Raw genomic sequence first — 16,722 nt, 5'->3', positions numbered from 1 at the left:
ACCCCGTCGCGGGGATTCGAACCGGCGACCTTCTGATCGGCAAGCCCTAGGCTCTGTGGTTTAACCCACAGCGCCACCCGCGTCCCACTGCTTGTTCAGTTGCACCTGCTAAATAGGGGGGGAATCACTGAAACGTTTAATCAGCCAGAGCCAATCCCATTTCACTTTTTCTTCATCTTTTCCAAAGAAGGTAAGAGTCACGGCCCAAATCACACAAGCAAGGAATGAATGATTCTTCAGACCAAAACTGTAATGATCAAGGCAGTGTCCTTTTTCCAGTGAACCATCTGCAGCAATTCCTCAGCCACACTTGCCGTTCAATAACAGAAGCTTTGATGCACTGGGGAAATGCTTCAGGACTGAATATCCAGAACTGGTACAACAAACTTTCAGGCTTTGCAATCATGGAGAAATAATATGCCACCTTGATGCACTATTTTTAAGGACAGTCCCCAAGATGGCATAAATGCCAGCGAAGCACCAAAATGTTCTCCTCACTAGCACCTGAAATCCGATGTCAGCCTACACGGTTAATATATTGTTATACTGTTTAAATGTATTTATGCTGTATATATTTTTAAAAATCGTAATAGAAGCCTCCAGTCAGATCAATGTGAGTTGGATTAAGCTCCAGCCGTTGGCCAAATCTCTGCCTTTGCAATGAGCTTTTTGTTTGGTTTCCACTGCGCACATCTCAGCTCTTGTGCAACCACTTCTCCTCATGCTGATTATGCACAGACCTGCTGGCTCGGTGCCTGTGACTGATTTGCCTTCTCCTTCCTGACTTAGAAGTATAGTAGCCTCATCTTTCTGATCAGACACAATACCTCCTCCAATACCCAGAACCGTATCTAGGTGATCTTGAGCCCCTGGCAGAACCGTCCAAATTGCGACCCCTAGCCACGGACAAATTAGCTCTTCTTTCCGCCTCTCCTCCAACACCCCCCCTCCCACCCATTCAATTCACCCTCTATTTAAAACCATTTATTATGAGGCAATAATCAGTATTTATATTTATGGACATGTTTTTAGCTGATTTTGCTCCACCCCCCATCGCCTGCGCCCCTGGCGTGGGCCCACCTCACCACCCTAGCTATGGCCCTGACAATACCCCCCCCCCTTCTGACCTATTCAGTTCCTGCTTTTGGTCAAATTGCAGAATAATTCCTTGCTTCTTGACTGGAATTATTTGTTCTTCCATTCCAGCTACTCCTGATACTGCAGAAGGATGACTCACATCCTAACACAACCACAAAGGGCCTCACATTGAGAAGAGAGTCTATAATGTTTTTTAATCATAGCTGGGCTATGAGTTACATTTGTAATAGGAAAACTGCCAAAAATGGTATCCCTGTGGCAATAACTCCCCCATCCTGTTCTCTACAACAGAAGCGGGGAAACTATGGCCTGCAGGCCACACCTGGCCTATGGAAGCTTTTCAGCTGGTCTTTCAGCTATTTGGGAATACAACCCTATTGTCCTGGGTGGGACAATTCAGATTTATTTTCCACAGGCACACTGAGCCAGCTGCTGGACCTAAGGAAGTAGCGATGTTGCCAAATCAATAGGAGTCCTGGGAAACCCAATCCTGTGAAACATGGATGTCTTGCAAGAGGCCAGCTGCCTCCCACAAGACAATGCTGCCCATCCAGAGTAGGAGCTGTGTTATGAACAGGGCTGTGAAAGACAGACTGTTCTAACTTGAAATTTGCTTTGATAGTGCACTACAAAAGGAAATATGCAAGTTTGAGAGCTGGCGAATTATCGTGGCCGAAAATGTTTTTTCCAGCCATGAACTTGGTACACGGCCTCATGCAAATCACTCTCATTCGGTCTCAATATGAGATGATAATAATATGGGATAATAATACTAGTCTACTTTATCACGCTGCTGTATGGATTATTTTTAAATTTGTATACCGCTTACATGTCAGAACGGCTTCTAAGTGGTTTACAACTATAATCAAAATATGTCACATTAAAGCATCCTTAATTAAAATACACAATAAAACAATTTGAAACTGTAACAATTAAAACAACATCATCACAAGTTCAATTCAGGGGGGTGCTTGCCTAAACAGGCGTGTCTGGCCCACTCCTGGTCTTCAAGATCCTACTGGTCTTCAAGATCCTACCATGTGATTAAGTAGCATCACATAGTAATGTGGGCATAGTAATGCCCAGGTCTGCAGTCATAGTGGACTTGAGCACAGAAAGAAATGCTCACTTTCTGATAGATGCAAGTTGCACAGTAAAGTACACATAGATGTTATGGTGAGGGGGAAGAGAGCCCATCACAGAATATACTATTCTCGGTAGCTTCCCTGTGCAAAATGTAACATGTAGCTCAGCTGGCCTTCCAGGCATTTTTAAAAAACACTTAAGCTGCCTTTTCAAAACATTAGGTTTTAAGTAGCTTTATCCTTTTCTTTTTACATCTAATACTGAAGTCATTTTCATTTTTAAAAAAAATAAAAAAGTTTTGATAACTTTCCCCACTTTTTAAAAATTCAGTACTGCTCTGCAACGTTCATAAAATGCCATGCATGCCTAAAAGTTCCTAAAGAGCACTTGCCATTTCAGCGACCTTGGTTCATATTTCTTCACAGTTCTCCCAGGTGGGAGCAGCAAAACTCCACAGCAAATGTTTCTGTCCACCATGATTAGTGTCACAGAAGAAACATCTTTCATTCTGATAGGTATTCTTGGCTAAGGGTGGGCAGGGGGTGGGGGGGATCCCTTGATCTCTCAAAATAGAAGCCTGAATTAAAACTGAAAGCCATGCAAGCAATCCTACATTCACTAGAGAAACACATCCCACTCTGATGACACAGACAGCAGCAACTTCAAATTTCACATACCCATTCCGACAGCCCCGCAGTTTCATTTCATTTTATTGACATAAACAAAGTAGTAACAAATAAAACCTGCACTCTTCGCTTCATGGAAAGAATTGAATAGGAAGGCTTGTCCTTATTTGCCTATATTTGTTTTCCAATTAAGAATAGCCAGCCATCAGATATTTGAAAGGGGGGTGGAATCCAAAGAATCATGAAATACAAGAACAATACATATATATTTAATATGTGCACATAGTAGATATTTAATATTGCAAGGGTGATTGATGTGTAGACGTTTTGGTTATATCCCAAGCTGCATCAGGGAAAAAAAAGTGTTATTCTAGTCTGCCACCATATAAAGCACTTCCCTCCTACACAGCAGCCAAATAAAGGTTTTAAACACTACCACCATGTACAGAATTTTTCTGTGCCCATTTCCCAAAGCTGTTCACCATGTAAACTGGACCAGTAAAAAAACAACCTTGCCAGGTAGTACAGCCGCCACCTCTGTAGTCCCAAAATCCTCAGCCAGGGGAAGCTCAGGCTGTTCTCTGGATGTTCTTGGGATTCACAAGGCGAGAGCCACAGCCCCAAGCCCTTAAGTTACTCAGCAGCATATGACCAGGCAGCCAGGTACCAGATTCAGAGCCAAGCTTACTTCAAGAAACCACACCAAAGTAAATGCAATACTTTATTAAGGAGGTTATAACCATAAGAACCCTATACCGATAAAATGCAGTTAAGCAAGGCTAATGGTGTAAAGCCACCTTTGGGAATTCGAGAGTGGAACAGAAAAATAACAAAGCTATTTTGCCTACTCATTAGGCATTAGGCACCCAGCTAATGTGGTTGTTGCAATTCAGAATCCTTCATTGAAACGGGGGCCATTCCACCTTAGGCCAGGAGGACTAATTCTCTCTGATACCAAAAAGATCTGGTTTCCTGCCAGTTGTAGGAAACACTCACCATAACCAGTACTTCCTGGCCTTTATATTTTAACCTACTGACTCTGCAAAAACTTAAGTCATTACATCCTTGTGGGTTATATGGGGTGCAGGTGGAGGGGGTGGCACCTCTGGTGGGTGACACATCATGCTCCTTCTGGGGTTGTTGGTCCACCTTTGGTCCCCGACCCTGTACTCGGCTCTCCCCTGTGGCTCCTAGAAGCTGCACAGCATGCAACAGCGACCACACCTTGGGAAATGGCTGTGACCAGGATTCCTCAAACTCGGCCCTCCAGATGTTTTGAGACTACAATTCCCATCATCCCTGACCACTGGTCCTGCTAGCTAGGGATCATGGGAGTTGTAGGCCAAAAACATCTGGAGGGCTGAGGTTGAGGAAGCCTGGCTGTGACTGACCAGCTAAACCAGGTGAGGGTAGCCAATGAGTCTCAAATCCTTAATGAGCTAGGGACTTCACCCAGCATGCAAAGACAGGCTCCAGCAGATTGAGCAAGCGAGACCAGTAGTGGGTCTAACAGTCAAGCAGGCAGTTTCTGCAACTGCTGTAGAGGGAAGAGAGGGTAGCACATCTAGGAGAAGGAAAACTCTGATCCTAAGTCTCCGCTGCCTTGTGGGATATCTTAGGGAGAAGAACAGGCAAAGGAGCTGGCCTAGACAAATCTGAAGTGGAGTCCCTAAGATGGTTGGATAGCACCTCTTTCCAGCAACTCCTGTCACCAAGCTGTTGCCGAACGTATTGCTCTGCTTTCATTTGGACCACAGCAAGGCTGAAAGAGGGGTCTTGTTGCTTGGACAGCCTAGGCCCTCCATACACACTGTCCAGGCTTGCACTCCGGGGAGGTCACTTTGATTGACTTTACGCCGGAGGCCGCACTCCATTGCCTCTTGCTTTCCATATATTGCAATATATTTTTCAACAAGAGGGTTTACATTTAATTGGGGACTGATGGGGAGCTCTAGTCCAACAGCATTGAGGGCACCAGGTTAGCGAAGGCTGGCGCAGAGAATCCTGAGCTAGATGGAACAGTGGTCTGACTCGGGATAAGCAGCTTCCTGCGTTTCTGAATTATTAATTCATCTGGTGCACTTAGTACATGCAATTATACATACACATCATTTTAAAGATTTATTGCCCTCCTCTTCTGAGAGTATTGCCACATAACAAATTAAACTGCCTTCTTTTAAGCACAGCGTTTCCAAACTGTTCTTATTAGCTTTTCCGTTCCTAGTTGCTACTCAGCACAGGTATCTACCATGCCAAGCTACATAATGAACGCTCCACCTACACAAGTTTTGCTCTCAAGGGAGCCTTATTTAATTCAAGGCATCAAATAAAGGATTTGATCCTACACACTTGTTACGAGACTGGGAGAGCTATGCAACACATCTTAAGAAAGAGGGCTGCGGTTGTTAAGTGCAATGGAGAAAATTAAGAGGTAGCAAAAATCATTGTGCACTGCAGATTTTGCAGGACCACCCACCAACACAATAGAAAATTATGCTACAGAGAGAATAAGTTTAAATTTAACAACAGTGTAGAATGACTATTTCACTTGTTTCCACCGTACAAAGTCCTCCACAACGAGGATGGCTGACACTTCTGGCAAATCTCGAAAACAAAATGTAGAGATGGGAGGGAGGGAGGGAAACCAACAATGACTTTATCACTCTATCTGGAAATTGAAAACCTTAAGTTCTAATGGTGCCTCGTCATTTAAAATGGTTTAGCTAGAAAAAATTTTACTAAGAAAGAGGACTTCAGGTGGACTATCCACTATTGCATTTCATAGAATAAATTTGTATACTACTTGATTAGGGGGGGACGGGACAACTCAATGGCCATCACAAGTTCACTAAGCACCAAGAACTCACATTGCATACAGTAACCGATGAATGACGACAAAACCTATTGCTGGCATTGCTCCCTCAACTGGGCATGTGAATTGTACGGTTTTATATATCCACAGTATAGTTTAAGGCAGGGATGGGAACCTGTGACGCTACAGTTGTTTGTTGGTCTATAACTCCCATCATTCCTAGGTTTGATGTAAGCTGGAGTCTAACAACATCTGGAGAGCTGAAGTTCCCCATTCCTGGTTTAAGGTTAATAAAATTAAAGCTACAGAAGATCTCTATGGCAACGCAACTTGACTGCCTGGAAGTCTCAAACAGAGCATTTCAAGACAGCCACAGAATGTTAAGAGCAAGGTCAAAGACGGTTCTCTACTTCAAGTTATAGGTTTTGATAAAACTCCCCAGAATGCATGTTGCACTTGTGCAATTACATCAAAGAGTATAGCAATTAAGGAGTGCCTAATGATATTTATTAACAAGTTAAGTTGCCAAGCAAAAGTAACCTCTTTGTAGTTCTCCCAACCAGTCATTTGCCACATGCCATATGTTGTTTTCTTTTGAGGTTCTGCTACACTGACTCATGGAAATGTCACAGCCACACACTTCCACAAAGTGGCAATCTTGTAGGAAGTGTTTGCTTGCCTCACATGACACGTCTGTCTTGTTTATGTACAAGGAATTTGAGGAAAAACAAAAAAACAAAATTCTATTTATTTCAGCAGAGGAGCATATCTATATCTATATCCAGAGAAGCCCTTTGAAGACAAACAGCACCAGCAAAATGTAGTCATATTAATCCAAAACATGATCTAGATTTTTTTTTAAGGCATGCCCTTCATGTTCAGTCACATTTGCAAGATTATTATTATTTTTAAGTCAGATGGCAGAGCAAACTTATTGCTAGCAACAAGCACATCTATTTTTAGGGATTTGTTTTTAATGGGAGCATAACATTGTGCACTTTTTGTAGCCATTTAAATTTCGCTTACGGAACCATTCCACTTTCCCCCAAACACCACACAATACTGTACTTTTTGTAGGCTACTTGTAGAGCCAATATGTTCACATGGAAGTCAGCCCTCTGCATTTCGACAGAACAAAAACAGTTTCAGAAGTTATTGGGAGAACACTGAACAAGCCCTCCAGCTACATCTCTGCCGTAACATTGAAAGAATGTTGCATAATGTGTACAAGCTATTTTTTTTTCTGCATCCAGAGTTGGCTCATACTTAAAATTAAAGCAACTTTAATTTAAGGTCCCATGGCCCAGGACTTGCACTTCAATAACGTTGCACCATAATGTTCAAAGCTGCTCTCGCTGCCAGGTACACAAGTGCTTCAGATGCAGCTTTGAGATTACCTCACTCTCAGCAGAGTACAAAGAGGTAGGTGTAGAAAGCAGAGGTGAAATCCTAAGGATTTTAAGGGCTGAAGATTAAGAACGGTTGGCACAACAGCGGAGAATGAAACTACTGCACCTGTCTTGTTATTTCCACCTACCGATAGCTGGTGAAATGGAGCTGCTTATCCTGAAATGTGCTCCGGCTATTACTGCACAACACTTATCACTTTCCGTGCTGGTTATTGTAAATTGCCGAGATCCCTGAAATGGACAGCAATGCTAAAACTCTCAGCGTCAATGCCCAGGAAAAACTCGGGTAGCCCTGCTACCACTGGCACACCAGGTTTGAACCACTCTTGAAAAACTCACAGCAAGTGAGAACCTGCCTTCATTCATTGACCATTACTTATTATGCACCAAAACAAAAGGGCTCATGCTTGAAAACAGAACTCAGTATCTCCTCTGAGCAGCACACAAGCAAAAGCATGCAGACAAAGGCGTACTTAGGCTCCCTTGCACCCTTGGCAAGGAGAGTGGGCAGACATGCAGGCTCCGAGCCAGAGTGGAGAGGCACCATTTTTGTGTCGTCTCCCCCGGGGCCAGTGCCCTTGGTGGGAGCCAACCTTATCGGCACCTAGGTACGCCCCCGGAAATATGCTCAGGGATTAAAAAAAAAAAAAAAGCAGGAAACCAAAGAAATGCAACTGTAAAATAATTCCCGAAAAGGGGGTTAGAATAAGAGCGAGTTCATCAACACTCAGCTACACATGACTCTGTGTGCGTGGAACAACAATTACAGATCAGACGCAGCTTTCAACACATCAAAGACAGAGTGGTTTTCAATGGCAACAGACAGTTCTAACCATCAGCTGCAAGAAACTTTCAGAGACAAACCACTTAAGGATGAATTATCAAGTGATGCAACAAACTTCTGAATCAATCCTTAGTCCAGACACTGACTACAGCTTTATCCACACAATACACTTAAAGCACACACCATTCCCAGGATTTTGGTGGGAAACTAACTTACCACTCACAGAGCTACAGTTCCCAGCATCCTTAAACTACAGTTCCCAAGATTCTTTGAGCTTTAAATGTACAGTGCAATGGAACCTATTTTTAGGGAACATCTTTTCACCTTAAACACACACACACACACACACACACACACACAAAATGTATTTATTTCTTTCATCTTATAGATCCCAGAGCGGATTAAAACAAAATATAGAACCTGAACCAAGCTGAACACCACCAATCCAGAACAACATAAAACATGCACAACAACTTTAGAAAAAGTTCCTTATACAGCAAACAAATGCAGTGCATTTACGCACCAGACAGTATAAAAATCCCAAACACTATAGAACTTATGATTAGTTGCAAAAACACTTCAGAAAGCCAATACAGCAAGGAAGTCAGGGAAATTCAGACGACTTCTCCTTCACCCTCAAGACGGAAAAACTAGGGTCCTTCCAGCCCATTACCGCCAACTCTGGCCAGCAACAGTTCTCCAGTGCTTTGGTTAGGAGGCTTCCCAATTGTTATGGCAAGATCCTTTTGACTGGAGATGCCAGGAACTGAACAAGAGACCTCCTGAATGCAAAGTGTGTTCTCTACCACTACAGTTGGATTTCAAGGTATAAAAGCAGCACTGACTGCGGAAAACAATAAATGTCATTTCGTCACTACAGCAGATGATTAAAACAGGGGATACTCACACCTGGAGCCACCCCCCCCCTTTGCAACCATCAAAGGTCCACTTCCCACATTCACCATGGCGAGTGTCCCAGAACATTGGAGCAGGTGAATTTATCCCCAGGCCCTCTCTCCCTCTCCATCTTGGAGCTGATGAGTGGGAAAAGCAGAGGGTGGGAAAGAGATTGTCTCCAAGGTGCCCTGCAGCACAGCTGCAGGTGACTACTGGCCTCCACACCTCAGCACAAAAGGCAGGGAAGAAAAGATGGCACCACTTTTCACGATGCACTTCCAGAGAGAGTTTTAGAAGATGGCCCCTAGTGCCTATGGAGGTCAGGAGCAAGACTTTGCTACACAGGGAGAGGAGGCACTAATGACCACAGTTTTCCAGTTTCCTACTGGAGCAAGTCAAAAATTTGTGGGCAAATTTTAGCAACCGTTAGCAATGCATGTGCAAAATCTACATTACAATGAAGGTGATGGGATGTGTGTGTGTGCGTGTGATATTTTGGAACTGGCAAATTAAGAAGTCTCTGAAGCTGAATGGCATCCGATGGTTTCATTTCCAAAAAGACACTCTCAATTGGTTGTTGTTGTTGTTGTTTTAAAAAAAATAATAATCAAATTATACCACCTCTAAAGTGACAAACCTGCTTATCCGTTTAAAAAATGATAACAGAAGGCACAGAATTTTTAGCCTAACTTCCAGCTCAGGTCAATGGGCAGAAAGTGTTGTTTAAAGGTCTATTAGACATATATGCAATCCATATATCCAAATGCAAGGTGCAGTGGCTTCAATAAAGGTAAAAGTAAAGGGACCCCTGACCATTAGGTCCAGTCATGTCCGACTCTGGGGTTGCGGTGCTCATCTCACATTACTGGCCGAGGGAGCTGGCGTACAGCTTCCAGGTCATGTGGCCAGCATGACAAAGCTGCTTCTGGCGAACCAGAGCAGCGCACGGAAACGCCGTTTACCTTCCCGCCAGAGCGGTACCTATTTATCTACTTGCACTTTTTTGACGTGCTTTCGAACGGGTAGGTGGGCAGGAGCTGGGACCAAGCAACAGGAGCTCACCCCGTCGCAGGGATTCAAACCGCCGACCTTCTGATCAGCAAGCCCTAGGCTCTGTGGTTTAACCCACAGCGCCACTCACGGCTTCAATAGGTACAGGTGAATAGAGCTTCTGCATAAGTGGTATTTAATGCTGTGCAAATGCACAGAACTCACAGAAGGGAAGTCCCTTACCCCCTCTTTCCCCCTGTTTCCCGCTGCAGCACAATAAGCTTCTTCTGAGGGGAGGGGGACTCTAAGGAAAGGCCTAGGGTGTGAGGAAGGTGGTTTCAATGGGAAAGGGGAACTGGAGGAACTTCAGGCAGAAGCAGGTAAGCAAGTGAGATTCACTGCTGAGTAAACTCAGGCTGTAAATCCTATGGAGGAACAGGATAGGAATAAATGGGCAGTTTTCACAATCGAGGTATAAATGGTGTAGTTTCTCCCAGACATAGCTTTGTAACTTTGTCAAATTATTATTATTTATTTGCATTAATTTATAAGCTGCATTCATATAGCCAACCCAACAGAAGCTTCCTTGGGCAGGACGCAAAGTTAGCTACGTTTTTAGATGACACCAAATTATTCGGGACGGTAAGTATTGCGAAGCATACTGCAAAGCATCAAAGTTCAGTGTGCACTGAGAAAAGAACTGCAAATGAGATTCAGCATAACTAAATGAAATGTGAAATGCTGCACAAGGAAAGCAAAAAGAATCCTGTCACCACAATCACTGCAACCACTGGGGGGAAAAGTGTAGATTTCAATGAAAACTCCCAACTCAGAATGCTGAAGCCATAAAAAAGAATTATGACGATGTAAAGTTTAGCGGGATAAATAAGTTATTGGGAAAGTGTCAAGAAAATCCAACGCAGTTACAAGTGACTTCAAAAGAAGAAGGAAAAACTTTCTAAAAAACGAGGAGATAGCTTAAAGGGAAGTTGAAAGGGAAAGTCAAGAGGATCAAAGCTCTACAAAACACTTCGTAGTTGTTTTAAAATCACAACATTGGAAGCTCAGCTAGAATGTGTATGGCAGATCAAGGAAGGTACCAACAAGCCAAGAAGTTGTCTGTATGGTTAACGAGCAAATAAGCTATTAGAAGCAGTAAGTCATTTAGAAAATGAAAATCTTGTCCGAATGAGGGCAACAAAAAGGAACGCAAATAAAACGCAAGGAGCTAATAAGAGTCCAGCCACCCTTTTCCTTAGGTATGTACCTCTTTGCCCCATTTTCATATTTAGAAGAGTGTGCATGATTGGCCAGAGGAGGCTCAATGTATCATTCACTTAAGGAATTAATGATCATACACCTCTTCTGGTATTATAATGTAGTAAACATGTACGGATGGGGCTTTCCACACCGGCTCTGCTACCCTCATCCTTGATTTTGCCACATTGAGCAACAAGATCTGAAGTGGGCTTGTAAGGACACTCCCAACTGCTGGGAGGTTTTAAGGACATTCAGGAAAACATGCTTAAAAGCTCCCTTCAGGCATTGCCCCTCAATGCAGCAAGGAGTCTGTGCAGGTGGAGTCTGCACATTCAGTCTTGCGCCACACCCACCAATAATTTAATAATACATGAACAGCAGTGTTCAAAATTAACCAGGTTCCTGGGCACATTTGCACCTGTCTTTTGACCACTTGCGACCAAGTGAAGATGCCTGGGTGCCAGGATGTGGCACCTGACATCTCCACCACCTGGGGATCATTGGATCTGGGCTGTTTTCACAAACTAATACCACGTACTGTAGAATTCTATCAAGTTATATTTTATCTGCACAATCGGAATGAATTTTGGGAATCAAATTGCTTTTTCTGTGCAGCCTGAGCAGGAGCAGTCACCATTAAGAAAAAGAGGTGGGAATCGGCCAGTATATGTGGACTTTCCCTGGATCAAGTGATTTTTCTTCTTTTTAAGTTCTCGAAGTTCTTAACCAAGCTCAAGGTTGTCATCTGAACTAGGCAGATGTTTAACTAAGAATCAATCACAGTGATGGCTTTGGTAATACTAAACCAAAAATAGAGACTGAGTTGTTAGATAGTAAAAGGAAAACATTGTCGAGAACGGGTAAGTTATTACTGGAATGGCATACAAAGGATGAAGAAGTAAAGACGGTTATGATTAAATGGGCTCAAGATTTGGGTCACAATATTGACTTTGAAATGTGGGGGAAATTGTGGACGAAAACAATTAAATTTATTGCATGTATGACACTTAAGGAAAATTTAATGAAGATGATATATAGGTGGTATTGGACACTGTCTAATCTTGCTAAAATGTATAGAAATCAAGACAAGGAATGTTGGAAATGTAAGTAAAAGGAGGGGAATTTCTTCCACATGTGGTGGACTTGTACTGTACTAAGGTTAAAGCCTACTGGGATATGATATACAATGAACTGAAAAAGGTTTTTTAAAATACCTTTATCAAAAAACAAGAGGCGTTTTTTGGAGAAGAATTCCAAAAAAAGATATAAATTTATTTATGTATGCTACCACAGCCATGAGGATACTTTTAGCCCAGAAATGGAAGCAGCAGGAACTTCCAGCATAGGAAGAATGGCAGACTAAAATGATGGAATATGCAGAACTGGCTAAGCTGACGGGGAAGATCCAAAACCAGCGCAACAAGCTGTTTGAAAAGTACTGGAGTAAATTTATACAATATATGAGAGAACGTTGTAAACATTTGAAAACGTTGCAGGTTTGAGTTAAAATATTTTGTAATGTTAACTTTCGGAACCTCTTTACAATTATCAAGTTAAATTTTATAAGCATGAAAGAAGGTAAATAGGTTGATACATAAATGCTAAGTTGTAAGTGAATATTTATGAAAGCCAAGGAGTGGGGGGAGGGAGTCGAGGCTCAGTTTGAGCAAGGCTATAGGTGATGTTATGATTCTAATGGATTGGGATTATGGTGAAAATAGTGTAAACTCAATAAAAATTATTATATATATAAAAAAGAATCAATCACAGTGAGTCCATCTTTTGAAAAATAAGACCTTAGAGCCGTCTTGCCCCAAAATGGCAACTAGACATTCCATTTTGGGGACTGTAACTTTGGTTCAAGGATCCATTTGGCACCTAGCTTACCGGTATATATCTAAGTTTCTAACACTGATGGTCAAACCACAAAACAAAACAAAAAAGGCTAATGGCTAGGGATAATAGCAGTTTTAGTCCAGCAGCATCTGGGTGGCCACTGGTGTCCCATCCCCCATTAAGTAAAATTACTTCTGAAGGAACCTGGGGGAGGACACATGAACTGAGAATGTAGGCATGTGCACATGTTTTAAGAAATACTCCTTCCCCCGCTGCTCCTGGAATTGTGGGACTGGGATATTATAACCATAAGCATCTGACAATATAGTCATTGCTCCGATAAAAAAAATGATAGTTCTCATTCTTCATCAGCCAACGCTTTAATTTTTAACAAGTTTGTGTTGCTTTTTCTCTGCAACAGTTCTTTACGAACAGGCTCACCAACCCAAAGTGATCACTATGACGAGGTCTTCTTTCATTTGTGGAACCAGAAGGCAATACTGGTTCATCAACATTCTGAAAGGCATGGGTTTAACAGCCTTGCACAGACTACTTCCAATGTATTTAAATGGCATTTTTACAAAACAACATATGCTGAATCAAAGTACTCTGGCGAAAGCTCTCACATCATCTTTTTTCCAAACCGGGGTAAGTTTCCCTCCCGGATTTGCATTATATTATGGGCGTGAATTTGCTTTTACATGCATCAACAAGCCAAGCTTTCTGCAAAACGGAGGGGGGGGTAGCAGAATAGAGCCCTCCCACTGGATTTAATTTGTTAAGGGTATAGCACTTGCCCTGTAACCCAGGTCAGTCAAAATAATACCAGAGAGAGTTTTAATCTACAACAGCGACATCTGTCACTTACTTTCTAATGATGTGGTCTGGAAGTCATTCAACAGTCAAAATAATAGCACATCTCTCAAACAAATTAAAACTACCTTCTGTGAAACCCACAGAGCAACTGCTTGCTGTGAATTGTCAATAGCAGACTGAAGCATTGGCAGCTTGGAATACAGGAAATCTTTATTATGTTTACCACTAGTCATTTTATGTACACTTTCCCAGGATCCGTTCAGTACGTTAAGCACAAAACTGGTCCACCAGTATTATTTGTATATGTGCACCGCATACCATTCAAACCAACTTGGCTGTGAACAGCTGGAAGTTTCGGAGAATTACAGCCAATACTGTAGAATTGGTACTACACATGTAACACTTTATTTCCCCCCCTGACCTACTGTAGTCAGCTAAAGCAGGTTTAAAGCACTACAAAAAAATTGCAAAAGTTTGATATAAGGAGATTTTTTTGGGGGGGGAGGTGTATGCATTTCAGGCAGGGACAGCTCTGTGACAAAACTACATACAGTACAACCCTTGAGATGCTGATGACTCCTACCATTCCTGGCCACTGGCCCTTACTATTAGTTAAAAGTATTGGACTAGCACCTGGAAGACCAGAGTTCAAATCCCTACTCAGCCATGAGACTGGTCACATTCTCTCAGCCTAACCTACCTCATAGGGTTGCTGTGTTGAAAAAATGTGGAGGAGAACCATGTATGCCTAGGTTTGTCATACCTCCGGGTTTTGAAAGAAAAGCCTCCCCCCCCTCCAAAAAAAAACAAAAACTCAACAACTCTGTCAGGATTTTGACCTTTGGGAATATGGCAGCCCTTGAATTTAATGAAGGAAAGCGGGAAATATAATAACAAACAAACAAACAAAAGAACTAAGCACAATAAAGAGCTATCCAGGGATATATGACACAAACTCTGTTCATCTAGATGAGGAGAGGAGAGAGAGATGTTTCTTTCAACCACAGCTGTCAAAGATGTGCCAGAAACTGAAGCAGATAGGTTTGTGCTCAAAGTATTCTTATATGAAGAAACCACCATCTATATTTTAAGACGGATACAAGGGATTTATGTTGCTTTGTCCAAGCTTTGTCAGACATTTGATAAAGACTTTGCAGGTGAATATCAGAATGGCCATCACCAGAGGGCACTCCGAAAAAAGCGTGAAAAACAGTGTAACGGACAACCAAGTGCAAAATACAACAAATAATAATGAAAATTATATTGTGGCAGCAATCCTATACATCTGATTTACATGGCTGTAAGCCCCAAAGAACTGAATAGACATACAGTGTATAGGACTGCAGTGTAAATGACACAGACTTTTGTTTTTTGAGGAGGGGACTCAACCCGCTCCCCCCCCTGCACAACTACAATGACTTTAAGACTCATGAGTGACAGTGGTAACAAAGAGGAACCAAAATTGACATTTCACCATATCACACTGTGCCAACAGGAAATGGCAAGAAGATGGGTCGCCTCTTGAGCATATAGGATGCAGGAATGCCAACAGGAAGCTACTAAGCAGCAGTGGGATGACATTGGCACAACAGAAACCCAAGGGGGGGGGAAATAAACACAGTAAGTGACAGTTAAGAAGAGTACCAAAAAGAGGAGATATCCATATAGCTACAGTAGGCATAAACTAGTCGGTCATCAGAAATAGAATAAACGGAGTTGGGAAGAGAGGGACTGAAATTAACTGTGTACACCCATTGGCAAGCAAGAACACCCCACAGACTTGAGCATGCCACTGCCGTACTTGGCAATCCCGCCCCACATGTTAATTAAACGGCATTTTAGAGTGGCAAACCGACCTCCGAGCTTCTGCAAGAGCACGAACCACATGCACGACTAGAAAGACCCAGCAAAGCAATTCCCAACTGCAAACTGGGCGCGAGCCACTTGCCTTTACATCTTGCGAGTTGACAAGCGGCGACAACCCCACCCCACCCCCGTAACCGCAACCACACTTCTTCTTTTTTACAGTTACTGCCATCCCTTCTTCCGCTCCTTAGCATCCTCGCCCGCCTCTCTCCTATGCCAGCATCCCCCCCCCCCATTCACCCTATAAACTTCAGGGGCCCCTCTCCAACACACACCCAAGCCACTCACGCCATTCATCACCCTTTCCTGAGGAGGAACCGTCGTTTCTCCTCAGGGACGGGTTGCACGGGAAGAAACGAACGAGGGCCGGATAAGAGCGAGCGACGGGCCGGTGCTGGTGGGGGAGCCCAGGCAGCCGACGGGGCGCCCCTGCCCGTCCCAACCGGGCTGCAGCCGCTCCTCGGGAGCTGCGGGGGGGGGGGGAGCCCCTGCTCGGCTTGGAAGGAGCACCCAGCTCCCGTTCTTCCCTTTGTTACTCTCTCCCGCCTCCCTTTCTCCTTCTTCTCCCTCCGAGCCCGGTACCTATTTTAATCCTGACGCTCTGGAACACCCGCAGCCCCTCTTCTTCCACCGCCATGGCTTCTTCTTCTTTCTTGCAAAAAGCTCCCCCGCCGCCGGGAAAGAGGCCGGCTGGCTCGGCTGCCTTCGGGTCGGGCTGCCTTCTTAGCCCCGCGACTGCAGCGCGCCGAGAGATACAATGCGCGGTCTGAAGCGGGACCCGGGGAAAGAGGGAGGGAGGGAGGGAGAGGGAGGGAGCGCGCGCGCACTGGGCAGCCCCCACCCTCGCGCTCCACTTCGCAAGAGCAGAACACACGGCTCCGGCAGCGGCCGCCCCCACGGCCGCCCTCCCATTGGCTGAGGGGGGGGGCAGGCTGTGCGGCGCCCTCCATTGGTCCAGCCCGGGCGGGCCGCTCCCTATTGGGGGAAAAGAATGAGAAACGCGGGGAGAGATTTGTAGCGCAAAACCAAACAGCTGGAGGGAGAGAGAGAGAGAGAGAGCTTGGTGGGTGGAGGGGGGGGGGTGCTCGGGCGGAGGCGGGGGGGGGGGCGTCCTGCAGCTTTAACTTCTGTAGTGCCCCTGCTTCAGTGCAGCCGCCCAAATCGGGAGCTGAAGGAGGAAGGCGTGGTGGTGGAGGGGGGGAGAGAGAGGGGAAAGTAGTCAAATAAATGGCCCGCAGCCAG

General features: G+C 44.1%; 1 protein-coding gene across 1 annotated transcript in view; it reads right to left on the bottom strand.

Moving 5' to 3' along the window:
- Positions 1-16,191, bottom strand: part of RASA3 (RAS p21 protein activator 3) — a 129,915-nt gene extending 113,724 nt beyond the window's left edge. Inside the window, 1 exon segment of the mRNA XM_033147705.1 lies at positions 16,063-16,191. Coding sequence (XP_033003596.1) covers positions 16,063-16,117 — 55 coding nt within the window. The 5' untranslated portion in view covers positions 16,118-16,191.
- Positions 16,192-16,722: the final 531 nt, after the last annotated feature.

This window comes from Lacerta agilis, chromosome 4 (genome assembly GCF_009819535.1).
Source record: "Lacerta agilis isolate rLacAgi1 chromosome 4, rLacAgi1.pri, whole genome shotgun sequence".
Classification (NCBI taxonomy): Eukaryota; Metazoa; Chordata; class Lepidosauria; order Squamata; family Lacertidae; genus Lacerta; species Lacerta agilis.
This window is presented reverse-complemented; position numbering and strand designations above follow the sequence as displayed.